This window comes from Poecilia mexicana, unplaced genomic scaffold (genome assembly GCF_051168715.1).
Source record: "Poecilia mexicana isolate PSO_F unplaced genomic scaffold, ASM5116871v1 scaffold_4, whole genome shotgun sequence".
NCBI classification, from domain to species: Eukaryota; Metazoa; Chordata; class Actinopteri; order Cyprinodontiformes; family Poeciliidae; genus Poecilia; species Poecilia mexicana.
In genome coordinates, this window is record NW_028263373.1 from 3,005,893 (window position 1) to 3,018,808 (window position 12,916).

General features: G+C 42.8%; 1 protein-coding gene across 1 annotated transcript; it reads left to right on the forward strand.

Moving 5' to 3' along the window:
- Positions 1 to 5,528: 5,528 nt before the first annotated feature.
- On the forward strand, positions 5,529 to 11,665 carry LOC106906493 (uncharacterized). Its single transcript, XM_088004785.1, has 2 exons — positions 5,529 to 5,763; positions 8,392 to 11,665. The coding sequence occupies exons 1-2, from the start codon at positions 5,592 to 5,594 to the stop codon at positions 9,804 to 9,806; spliced, it is 1,587 nt and encodes a 528-aa protein (XP_087860911.1). The 5' UTR covers positions 5,529 to 5,591; the 3' UTR covers positions 9,807 to 11,665.
- The last annotated feature ends 1,251 nt before the right edge of the window (positions 11,666 to 12,916 follow it).

The following is a 12,916-nucleotide window of genomic DNA, read 5'->3' on the forward strand; positions in this document are numbered from 1 at the left end:
ATATAAGCCGCACGTTCAAAGTGTAGGAAAAAAGTAGCGGCTTATAATCCGGAAAATACGGTTTATCTATATATATGCATGTGTCTCTCAAAAAAAATAAATAAATATTATTTTATATCCATGTACTTACATGTCTCGGAGTGGATCGATGCCTTCAGTAAAGTCGGCTTCGTCTCCACTGTCGGCCGTATCCGGAGCAGAAGAATCCACAGAAACGTCGTTCTCATCAGACAGTTTGGTGAAAAGCTCCAAAGCTTCGCACAAGGAATAAAACTTCTTGACTCTGAGTCTTTGTGGATCCATAAACGCCTCTGTATAAGTGTGTGTGTGTGTTGGCTGCAAGTATCTAAATAATTTAGAGAAAAAAATAAGTTTTCTAAAACTGAGCAGAAAAAAATACAATCTGTGGGAAATGAAGTTACTGCTTGCTGTATGCAGTAGCACAGAATAAACTAAATCTCGTGATATTTTATGCTGTCAACGTGAAGATGTGGGATCCAACCCAGGAGGTGTTGTAGACTATCGACCCGATCTATAAAGCATGGGGATGGACCCAGTCTGGGTTCTCCTTGTGCCGTAGAGCCGTCAGGGAAAGGAAACGATGCTCTGGACACGTCGACTGTTAGAAAAGTGTAACTCTTATGGTTTCATATGCAAAACAATGATTGCTCTCTTATGTGGTTGTAAATCTACCAGCATTTGAAAACAGGTGTGCAAACAGGAATCAAACGGGCGAAAAGGTTAATGCAGATAAAGGTTTAGAGCAGGGGGGCCCAGAGTGGGTCCTGCAGGCCCGGCATCCTGCATGTTTTATTCTCTCCCTGGTTTAACACCTGGATCAAATGATGGATCGTTAGAGACCTATGAGGAACATTGACAAGCTGAAAAGGTTCTTGCTGCCACCAGGGAGAAAACTAAACGTGCAGGATGCCGGGCCTCCAGGACCCACTTTGGGCCCCACTGGTTTAGAGAAAATGTTTGTATGTGGTGAATTATTTTGAAAGCATGGATGCTGTGCTCATTCAGTTGACATGACTCCGGCCCCCTGCAGAAGTAGAGCCGTCCTCCAACAGGCCAACTGTTATTAAGGCAGACTAACGGACCGCAGTGAGTTACCTGAGACATTATTTCAGTCATTTTTGTCTTATAAACCAAAACTGAGGCAAAGATGGCAGGCAAGAAAATTCTCCAACTAGACCTGGGTCAGGTCCGTGAGGTCATTAGCAGGAGATAACAGAGAAATCAACAATAAAGCCCAAGAGGAAAAATGAGGGCTGTGGGGACTGCATGTTCCCCACTGACAACTTAGACCGTGATTATCTATTATTTTCCTCAAAATCTCTCTGACTGCAGCAGGTTTTCTATGACAGATACTGTCAATACTGTCGGAGCGCTGAGAAATGATTGGGGGAGGATCGCTCTACGTCAGCATGGGGGCGGAGCCGGCGTCATGTCGATTTCCTGTTGGTGACCTTTGTTGATCGACTGAATTTGTTCCAAGTCGAACTGCAGTGGATGGCAGCGGCGCGACCGCCCCCCGGGTAGGCCGCCCTGCAGCACTGATGTCAATGCTCTGACTAACAGGCTTATTTTTACAGCGGAGCCGCAGCGGAGCGGACACTGGTAAATCTGGATCGGCTAGCGGTCGGCTCCCGAACGAGTTTTGAAACTCTTGATGGTCTGGACCCAGTATGAACCCAGTCTGTCTACCAGGTTCTGTTAGCACAACTAGAACTCATGGTGGAACCCCCAGCTAGCCAACTCTAGCTAGCTAGCTAGAGTTGGCTAATGCTAACTCACTAGCAGTCAGTCTAGATTCCTCAGAGGTGATTAGATGAGAGCAAAGAACTCTGAGAAAAACCGTTACCTCTGCTGGATCCTGAGCCTTCATCATCACTTTCTTCCTGCTTAATGCCAAGTTCCTCCTCTTCCTCCTTTATCTCCCGAGCCTCCTCTTCCTCCTTTATCTGCACAATTTCTTCCTCTTCCTCCTTTATCTGCACCATTTCTTCCTCTTCCTCCTTTATCTGCACAATTTCTTCCTCTTCCTCCTTTATCTGCACCATTTCTTCCTCTTCCTCCTTTATCTGCACCATTTCTTCCTCTTCCTCCTGTATCTGCACCATTTCTTCCTCTTCCTCCTTTATCTGCACCATTTCTTCCTCTTCCTCCTTTATCTGCATCAGTTCCAGCTCCTCTTCCTCCTTCACCTGCAGCAGAGTCGGTTCCACCAGATCTTCCATCTTGGATCCAAACTGCACTTCCTGTTGCTGCTGAAGACAAACCTTCATTAATAACTATCTGAATATTTATTCAGTCATTTTAAACTGTTTAAAAAATATGAAAACTAGCATACCAACACACAGTTTAAATAATCTTGCATTTTGTAGCACCGGAGCTAAATTATTTCATTTTATTTTGCAGCAGATCATCAGACTGCTGAACATCAAGGTTGAACCTTACCTGGGCCTCGTATCAGGGCCCAGAAAGCTAGGAACGGCCCTGACTTTCTACTTAAGATAAAACACATCAGATTCTTATGTTTCTGCTTTGGTTTCAATACAAAACTCCTTTACAGATCGAGTTCAGCTTAAAATAACTTAAATATGAAGATTATAGTTTCAGAAAATTAGTTTCCTCAGATTGAAAAACATCTGCAGATCAGAGATTTCGCTCTGAGATGTTCATTAAATATTCATATTTACTGTTTTATGACACATAAATCATGTTAAAGCAGAGAAATACAGCCGAAGCTTCTCAGCTTACCGCTCAAAACTCCCAACGGTCAACCGAACAAAGGAGCTCTTTGTGCAGTTGCTGGTTCCGTTCGGTTCGGTTGATTCGTCCTCGATGCGCCTTGGTAGCAGTCACTGCTCGGTGCTGGAAGGGAGAAGTTGTGTCACCAGAATCGGGTCAGGAAAACTTCGGTTCTGAGGAGAAGAAAAAAAAACCTGGCGGTTAGCTGAAGGCTAGCGGACTGTTAGCTCACATCAGAACAAAAATCAGACTGGAAACTGACTTCGGGTCGGCTAGGTTCCGATTCAAAGCTCCAAAAGTAAAAATTCAGAGCCAGAAAGCTGCCTTCAGCAACACGAACCTAAAAGGCTTTCCTCAGCAGACCCCCGCCACACGCTGCTGCTCACAGAGCTAACGCAGGAAGCTCAAGTCCACTTCCGGTCTCGTGAGAAATTCTGCCCCCCTGTGTCGGGAGTGCGCACTACAGCCAGAGAGGCGGATCCAACCGACTCAGCGTGTCTGATCAATTTCTCGGTGAACGACCCATATGATCAATGGGAAATCAGATAACGAGCCACAAATCCCATTTCCGATTTTGGTTTAATAAGTGAAAAACGGAAAAACGAGTCTATTTTCGTTTTTTCATTTTTCATTTCAAACGAAAAAACGAACTGCCTGAAAATACAAGGACCCATGTTGTAACTTTCAGTATAATCAACAGCTGCTGATAAAACAATGATAAACTTGGTTTTCTGTGGCGTTCTTCTTACACAATTAGTCGTTTTCTTACTTGTGTCATGTTCACCTTAGCCTGATAAATATCAGTGAACATCGTATCTATAATTTATTTTTATTGCTGATATATGGAAGCTAGCTGATAGCAGAATTTGACTTCCTGAAAAGACGAGACTGTAGGCTTTTTGACAAATCCCGTTCTAATGTCTTGTTGCTGAAAATGTGCTATATAGCTACAATTACATACCTTAATATAAAATATTAAGGTATGTAATATGACACATTACTGGATGAAAAGTATTTACAGTTGCTAATTTTTAAATGCTTGATATCATTTATTGGTCTAAAATAAGTCATAGCATTTGTATTAAATACTTCAAAAATATTTATGATTCTGAGATGTAAGAGAACATAATTCTTTTCTTTTCAAATGAGAAAATGAACTTTCTTCAGCCTGAAGCTCACACTTGATAATGTTTTGTTACTCCATGGGACAAAAATTAACCAATCATCTTGAGATTTAGGTCGCTCAGTCCTACCATCACACACAACTTGAGTATTTGGTCCTTGTGTGAGAAGCCGAGCAACAGAAAACAGTTCTGACTGCTTTGCATGTTTTCTCTGGATTTGCTCAGTGCGGAAACCAGCCAGTCCTCCTGACGCGCTTGGAAAAACATTCACTGAGATCCAAAACGTCTGTAACTTTTTTAAAGATTAAAGAAATATACCAACAAATTAATAATAGCTGATTAATAATCGTGAAATAAACATCAAGCCTGACAACCTCATATCGTAACGGACTGAATGTCTTGTTTCTAACGTAATCTCTGCTCGGCTTGCGGGACGCAGGCCGTTGCCACGGCAACGGGTGTGCTTAAACGACAAAGAGTGAAAAGGTCTTCATGGTTTCGAGCTGATCACCTGTTCAGGTTGTTTTGTTTACCTGTGACTCATCACAGCCGCTGTAGTTTCTGAACGTTCAATAAACGACAGACTTGGACTAATGACCTCGTTCGTCTGAGTTTACGTCACAAACATCAAAAAAGACAAATATATTTCATTTATTCTTTAACTGACAAATGGCTACTACCGTGATAATTATATGAAATTTTATTAATTGTCTAATATTTTCTAAAAATAGTTTGGTGTTCTCTGGCATCTTGGTTTGAGCTCAGAGCCTAAGAGGAGCTTTATTGGCTTTTCCTCCATCAAACATGATATTTATTCTCGTTTCTTATTTAGTGGAAATATTGACGTTGATGAGACTTTCTCCAAAATGATAAACTTTATCAACCTTTATAGCTCTGCTGTTGAAAATGAGGAGCAACATTCACAGATGACATAGAAATAAAATCCAGTCCAACATCTGAGGTGATTCCTCTGGATCCTGTTGGAGGGAAAACATCCCAACTTCACAAGATGAGCTTTAACCTAACAGAGCTCTGTGGTTCCTCCTGTCAGGCTCAAGTTTCTCATATTGAGGTCAAAGTTCAGATCCACCATGACTGACTGACACCTGCTGCCTCAGTTTGTAACCAGCTTCTGACTGAGAAACCAGTAAGCTGCTCCCAGAATCTCACTGAGGAAGAAACTGCATCAGGTTTTCTATCACTTTAATGTTTCTGCTGTAACTGATGGATATTTGCATATAAAATAAGACAATACGTTAAAGAATTGCTATAACTTCCAGACCACATGGGTCTTCTGGTTCTGGTATGCTCTGAATCCAGAACCAGAACCAAACATGGAGTAGCAATATTCAGCAAACCTGAAGAAGACGTTATTTTTTGCTTTTATTACGAAAATAGGCCCAGTAAAAGTCAGTGTACATTCTCTGTTCATGCTACAGAGTTACAAAGAACACAAAACCCAAAATGAATATAAAGCTTAGCAGCACAAATTATAAATACATCATAGTTGGTTATAAGCTAAAAATATGGATGAAGAAGACGAAGACGAAACTGGTTCTGCGTCAGATTTCTGGGCTTTTCTCCAGCACTGGGCGGTGGGGGCGCTGTTTCTAACCGGAGCAGGAAGTAGCAGTGTCACTAACTTCCGATTAGCACGGTTAGCCGTTTCCCAGAGCTTGTCCAGGTGTGTTGTGAGTCTGCGCAGCAACAATGTGTTCCGTTGAGCCTCTGAGAGAGTTTATCAGAGAGAGACTAACTGCTGCTGCTGAAGAAATCTTCACCCAGCTGGAAAAAACCATCGTCCAGTACGAGGAGGAGATCGACCGGCAGCGGAGACTGCTGGACCTCACCTGGAGACCCCGAACCGAGCCGAACCCCGCAGGTAGGTCCGGCGGGGGCAGCGGGCTGCTTCTGGACTCAAGTTAGAACCGGCCTGAAAGGTTCGTGGGAGGAAGATTTATTTCAGATTTTACTCTGAATGTTAGAAAGTTTCAGCAGAACCACGAGATGTTCGATCCAAACACCAGAAAGAAGATCAAAAATAACGGACTCATCATTTCACATTGTGACTGGTTTATTGATGTTCATATGCATTCAGAGAGAAATATTGATACCAAAGTAGGTAATAATTCAAGTTGTAAACTTGTAACAGTCATTATTCTGTTTGGTTCCTAGAGATGAGTAGGTATCACCACAAGGGGGCGCCTACTCCCTTTGTTGTTGTACTATTGTACAGAAGAAGAACGAGCCTTCCATTTTGTTGTAGAAGAAAGCATAGGTGATGAGGTACGTAATGCGACCTGTATCCGATCTTTTCATGGCAGTGTGAACAGCACAGGTCGGATTCTTTTCGAATGCGACCCATATCCGATACGTATCCGATTCAAATGCGACCATAACGTCCAGGTCTCATTCATCCGAACTGAACGTCACTGATTCTCAACAAATCTCACTATTCTGTGTCCTGATAAGCGCAAGTGGGAAGAAAAACAACAACCATGACGGATTATATGAGGATCAAGTTGTTAATGTGCTGCTCCAGTTGGACAACAACAACAATATGTAAGCTAAGCTCCACCGTTAGCCTCCATGTTTACTTCCACAAACACTGAGCACTTCTTCTTTTCATGGCGGTTGGCAGAACACTGAGAACGCTGACGCTATGGCGCCCTCTACTGCGCATGCGGGACACTTTCAGGTCATTTGCCCGTTCAGATTGCAGAACGCATACAGGTCGCATTTACTGGCAGTGTGAACGGCCCGGCAAAAAAATCGGAATTGAGTCACTTCAGGCTGCAGTGTGAACACACCCATACAGTATATGGAGACAACTGCAACAAGTTACTCAACGAACTATTAGGGTCCGACTAAGATTATAAATTTTTACTGAACAGAATAAAGTCTAATAAGTATTAGATGTGTGTTTGACATTATTTACACTAGAAAGAGAATAAAGTTGTCTGAAAATAACGTTTTTAACAAAGTCATAATACAAAAATAAAGTCATAATAATGTTAAAGTCATAATAATATGAGAATAAAGTAATAATTTATTCTCAAAACTTGGAATAATACAAGAAAAAAATTGTAATAAGTGAATAAAGTTGTAAAATACAAAAATAGTTCGACAAAGTCATGATCATACGAGAATAAAACAACAATTTCATGAGAACTTAAAAGAAGAATTACAAATTAAAACGAACAATGTTTAGCATCTTATATGTTTATACTTGTGTTTAAAAAAAAGGAAATATTTTATTGTGTTGGAGACTTTCATGTCTCCAGCTGAGGGTCATTGATGCAGGAGATTCCAGAAGAGCCAGTGTTAGGTCTGAAAGCCTAGAACACTTATTGCAACACAGTCACAAAAAGAGAGGAGAAAGGTTCATTTAGATTTGAACTCGTGACGAGAGCAACAGAAAAGAGATCTCAGTTACAATCAATTTTCTAGTGCTCTGAGTCTCTTCCTTCGCGCTACCTCTTTTATTAGAGATCAGCTGTGCCCTGGTTACACAGATTGGGACTCCCTAAAGGGGTGGGGGGAAGTGCAGTCTCAGTCACATTTCAGTTAACACAAAAACAATTAGAACATCAGGCACTGAGCCACGCTTCAACCGTTTATCAAGTTCCAGACAGATGGGCTGAGCTGCAGCTCATCACACGAAGCAGAACATTCTGACTAACTGCACACAGTTCAGCGAGGTGCAGAACTGTGTTACCATTACGTCATTTACCCAGAATGCATTGCAGCGTGGACAACCTGGTGACATTCCTGTGAAAATCTTTTATTAAAATTTATAAAAACTAAATAACCTACTATATTGTTACTGTATTCTTTTACCTCTAACTTAAATATTTCCCAAATAAAGTTGATAGTTACAAATAATCATGGATCCGTTGAAGTCCTTTGTACGTCTCCTCTTGTATAACAAGCCCCGTTGGTCTTGCTCTGCTCTCTGCTGCACCCAGCCCCGTTTTGAGACCAGGCTCATCCAACCCTATTGTCCGAGAACTGTGGCAATAAAAAATAGTTATTGGGGGCTATAGAGCAAAGATGTTTGCTTTGGGAAAACATCTTTGCTTTGTACCCACAGGTCCTGTCCTGGGATGAAGTTATAAAGTTAACTACCATTTGGTTCGTCTCCCCTCTCCTCCAGTTTTATTTCCTGATAGGCTTTAATGCATCTTAAAGCCTATCATGGCCAAATTCAACCAAATGATGGAACGCAGAACAGAGCAAGGCCCCACTTGTGTTCTCCATCTGATGTTATACTGATTATGCATCAACATTCAACAAGGATCATTTAATAATATTCTCTACACACCTCAGCATCAAGTCATTGAGCGTATTTAGATGAAAGAAATACAGACTTGCCCTCACATCATCTGTTTATTAATATTAATTAATGACTTAAGGAAATAAAAGTTGCTCTAGAAGTAAATGCAAGTAATCTGATTAACGGGTCAAACCGGTTCTGATGAGAGCCAGATGTTTTTCTTCTGTCCTTCAGGCGTCCAGCAGCGTCGTCTCTGCAGTCAGAAGGACGTTTTCACCCAGAACCAGGAGAGGATCTCTGGACCGGAACCTCTGAATGAGGAACCAGAACTTCTCCGGATCAAGGAGGAGCCAGATGATGAGTGCAGCAGCCCGGATGAAGTGCAGGTTGTCCTGAAGGAGGAGGCTGATGCCAGTGAAGAACCAGACCTTGTTGATTTGGACCCAACCAGAGCCCAGAACTTCCCTGGAGTCACTCTGGAGGCTGAAGAACAGGAAGGAACCAGCAGGAACAAAGAGCGGCATCCAGGTAGAGAGGCTAGAACTCCCAAAACGGATCAGAACCAGCACTTCTGTAAAACCTGCTCTAAGGGTTTCAGCCAGAAGCGCTATCTGACCAAACACCTGAGGGTCCACGCCGTAGAGACGCCCCTCACCTGCCCCACCTGCAGCAAGAGCCTGAAGAACCAGCTGAGCCTGACAGTCCACCTGAGGAGCCACTCAGGTGAGAAACCGTTTCCCTGTGCTGCCTGTGGGAGGCGCTTCGCCCACCAGCTCAGCCTGAGTCTCCACCAGAGGGTCCACTCAGGTGAGAGGCCATACAGGTGCCAGGTGTGTGGAAGGAGCTTCCTGAGCAGCAGCAACCTGACGTGTCACCTGAGGACGCACACAGGTGAGAAACCCTTCCAGTGTCTCACCTGTGGGAAGTGCTTCAGCCAGAGGGACAACCTCAAGAGACATGTGAAGATCCACCGTGGAGAGAAGCCGTTCCGCTGTCCCACCTGTGAGAAGAACTTCTACCAGAAAGGTCAGCTGACGGCCCACCTGAGGACTCACAGCAGCGACCGGCGGTTCCCCTGCCCTGTCTGTGGGAGGGGCTTCTGCGATAGCCACGATCTGTCCACTCACATGAGGACCCATACAGGTGAGAAGCCGTTCCCGTGTCTCACCTGTGGAAAACGGTTCAGTCAGAGAGGGAATCTAACCATTCACATGAGGACCCACACAGGCGAGAAGCCCTTTGAATGTCTGACCTGTGGAAAGAGTTTCTGCCAGAAAGGCAACCTGACGGCCCACCTGAGCACCCACAGCAGCACCAGACCCTACGCTTGTCATGTCTGTGGGAAGGGCTTCAGCGAACGCTGCGACCTGTCCACTCACATGAGGACCCACACAGGTGAGAAACCCTTCCAGTGCCTCACCTGTGAAAAGAGCTTCAACAATAAGTTCAACCTGATCGCCCACATGAGGACGCACACTGGTGAGAGACCCTTTCAGTGTGGGACCTGCGGGAAGAGCTTCTGTCAGAGAGGGAATCTGAACGTTCACATGAGGACACACACAGGCGAGAAGCCGTTCCTATGTCTCTCCTGTGGAAAGCGCTTCCAGAGGAAAGGTAACTTAATGGCTCACATGACAACACACAGCTAGCTGGGGACTCTAGCATCCCCTTGAACACTCTGCTCCGCCTGGAGGCGTCTTCTTCAGCAACACCTGGAGGTGCCATGATGGACTGGACTGGTCTATAGGTGGGTCTCCAGGACCTCAGCATGTTCCCATGTCTGTAGTTCAGAGATGGACTAATTGTCAGGTTCGGGGGTCTGAAAAGTTTTTTTCTTGTAGCTCTCTGGGTGCCTATAATCCATAAATAAGATATGGTGATATATGAAGAATTTATTTCTCCTGTTTCTGTTTTCAGCGTCTTTAGTATAAAAAGGTTTTTTGTATAACTGTATTTGGAGTAATTTCAAGGTTGCTTCAGCTAGCTGTTAGCTTTATCTAGCTGTTAGCTTCCTTTTAGCTCCAGCTTGTTAGCTTCCTGTTAGAATCAGCTAACTGATAGCGTCCTGTTAGCTTCAGCTTGTTGTTGGCTTTTTGTTAGCTTAAACTAGCTGTTGGCTTCCTATCTGAATTAAAGTAATTAAAGTAGTCTTCTTAACAGAGACAAACAGTTGAAATATAAACTTTTATTCAGTTCTTGCGTCGTTGGAATCTGTATCCTGCTTCCAGTCATTTCATCTCCTTGTCCTAAATGTCCTGTCTCGAGTCCCAAATAACAAAACTGGAATTACTTTTGAAGCGATGATCAGTTCAGTAACTGAAAGTGTTCAACTAACTCTCCTGAAGTTCCTCTGGTAACGACCTCCTGGGTTGTTTTCTGACATAGAGGTTCAGCATGTTACGGTTGGTGTTATCAAGCTAACCTTAATGATTCTATGGAATAAACAAAGTGTTCTTAGCTGAACAGTCAGCTGTGTGTGTGTGTGTGTGTGTGTGTGTGTGTGTGTGTCTGCGCGCGCGCTGATCATTTGCATCTGGTGATTAAAGTTCCAATTCAAAATCAATAAACCATCAGGTCTCACCACATTAGGTTTCATCACTGATTGAACAATCATTCCTATGAACATGGATGTGAATTGTTCACCTGCTTCTGTATCCATTTCTTCATTAGTTCTGCAGCAGCAGCCTGAAGCCTGTCTTTCATTGGGATGTTTGAAAATGTTGAACATCCTCTGGTAAAATGCTTCGGACGGCCTGCAGAGGGCGCTACGAGGCTGCTGCATCTCTAACTGATCCTGACTGCCTTTAGTGATGAAGGGATGATTAGTTCAACCCTGACTGGGTATGTCTCTCCTCTCACGTTAAAACTGAATCTTAGTATCAACATATTGATTCATTGATTGATTGGTTTCAACTTCTGTTGACTTTAGCTGATTAGTTTTCCTCCCATGCATTAACAACACATCAGAAACAGACGTATGGATGACCTGAAACTGACACCAGTATTTAATTTGAGGGATTTTATCATCAGTCCCACTGTAATCTCTGCAGCAGACTAATGGTGACCTCTGACCTGTCTCCACCTGGATCTTCTGGGATCATTTTCCAGATGTTTCCTCCTGGTTCTACAGAGAACTGGTGCTAAATGTCCCAGAGGAGTCTGGTTTCTAACTGGACCCTTGGTACCGCTGGAGGCCGACCCCGGACAGAGGCTCAAGGTCATCTGACAACTTCTGTAACTGGAATATAGATTTCCTGCTGAGTGTCTGACACTCCAGTCTAGTAGGTGGAGGTAAAAACAACCAGAGGAAGGTTTTCCAAGTTGCAGCAGCCTCATGACAAATTCTGCCCCCCGTGTCGGGAGTGCAGACTGCAACCAGATCTGATTATTTTCACAAAGCTTGTGATTGATTGCTCGGTAAATGACTCAGTCATGTCAAGGTTGTAAGTTTCAGTTCCATCAACATCTGCTGTTAACAATAAAACTCTAAAGTAGATAAATAAATAAACCTGGTCTTGTGTTGGGCTCTTCTTACACTGTTTTGATTTGTTGCAGTTTTTTTTAAATCGCCAAGATAATCTGTCTTTCCTGCATTTGTGATGTTCACTTTAGCCTGACAGATATCAGTCACCAAATACAGTTTTCTAACACATTGTGTGTATTTTTAATTTTTTATTGCTGATATAAAAGGATAGAAGATAGCTGATAGCAGGACATGAAAAATTATACATCCTGGATTATAATTGAAACTGTATTGTCTTATTTTATATGCAAATATCCATCAGTTACAGCAGAAACATTAAAGTGATAGAAAACCTGATGCAGTTTCTTCCTCAGTGAGATTCTGGGAGCAGCTTACTGGTTTCTCAGTCAGAAGCTGGTTACAAACTGAGGCAGCAGGTGTCAGTCAGTCATGGTGGATCTGAACTTTGACCTCAATATGAGAAACTTGAGCCTGACAGGAGGAACCACAGAGCTCTGTTAGGTTAAAGCTCATCTTGTGAAGTTGGGATGTTTTCCCTCCAACAGGATCCAGAGGAATCACCTCAGATGTTGGACTGGATTTTATTTCTATGTCATCTGTGAATGTTGCTCCTCATTTTCAACAGCAGAGCTATAAAGGTTGATAAAGTTTATCATTTTGGAGAAAGTCTCATCAACGTCAATATTTCCACTAAATAAGAAACGAGAATAAATATCATGTTTGATGGAGGAAAAGCCAATAAAGCTCCTCTTAGGCTCTGAGCTCAAACCAAGATGCCAGAGAACACCAAACTATTTTTAGAAAATATTAGACAATTAATAAAATTTCATATAATTATCACGGTAGTAGCCATTTGTCAGTTAAAGAATAAATGAAATATATTTGTCTTTTTTGATGTTTGTGACGTAAACTCAGACGAACGAGGTCATTAGTCCAAGTCTGTCGTTTATTGAACGTTCAGAAACTACAGCGGCTGTGATGAGTCACAGGTAAACAAAACAACCTGAACAGGTGATCAGCTCGAAACCATGAAGACCTTTTCACTCTTTGTCGTTTAAGCACACCCGTTGCCGTGGCAACGGCCTGCGTCCCGCAAGCCGAGCAGAGATTACGTTAGAAACAAGACATTCAGTCCGTTACGATATGAGGTTGTAAAATTCAACTTGATTTAAAGCAGAACTCTTAATATACTCAAGGGGGATCTGTCACGGGAATCAGGTAAAATATGTTACACCATTTAATTTGATAAGAAAATAAATATCTAACCACTGAATA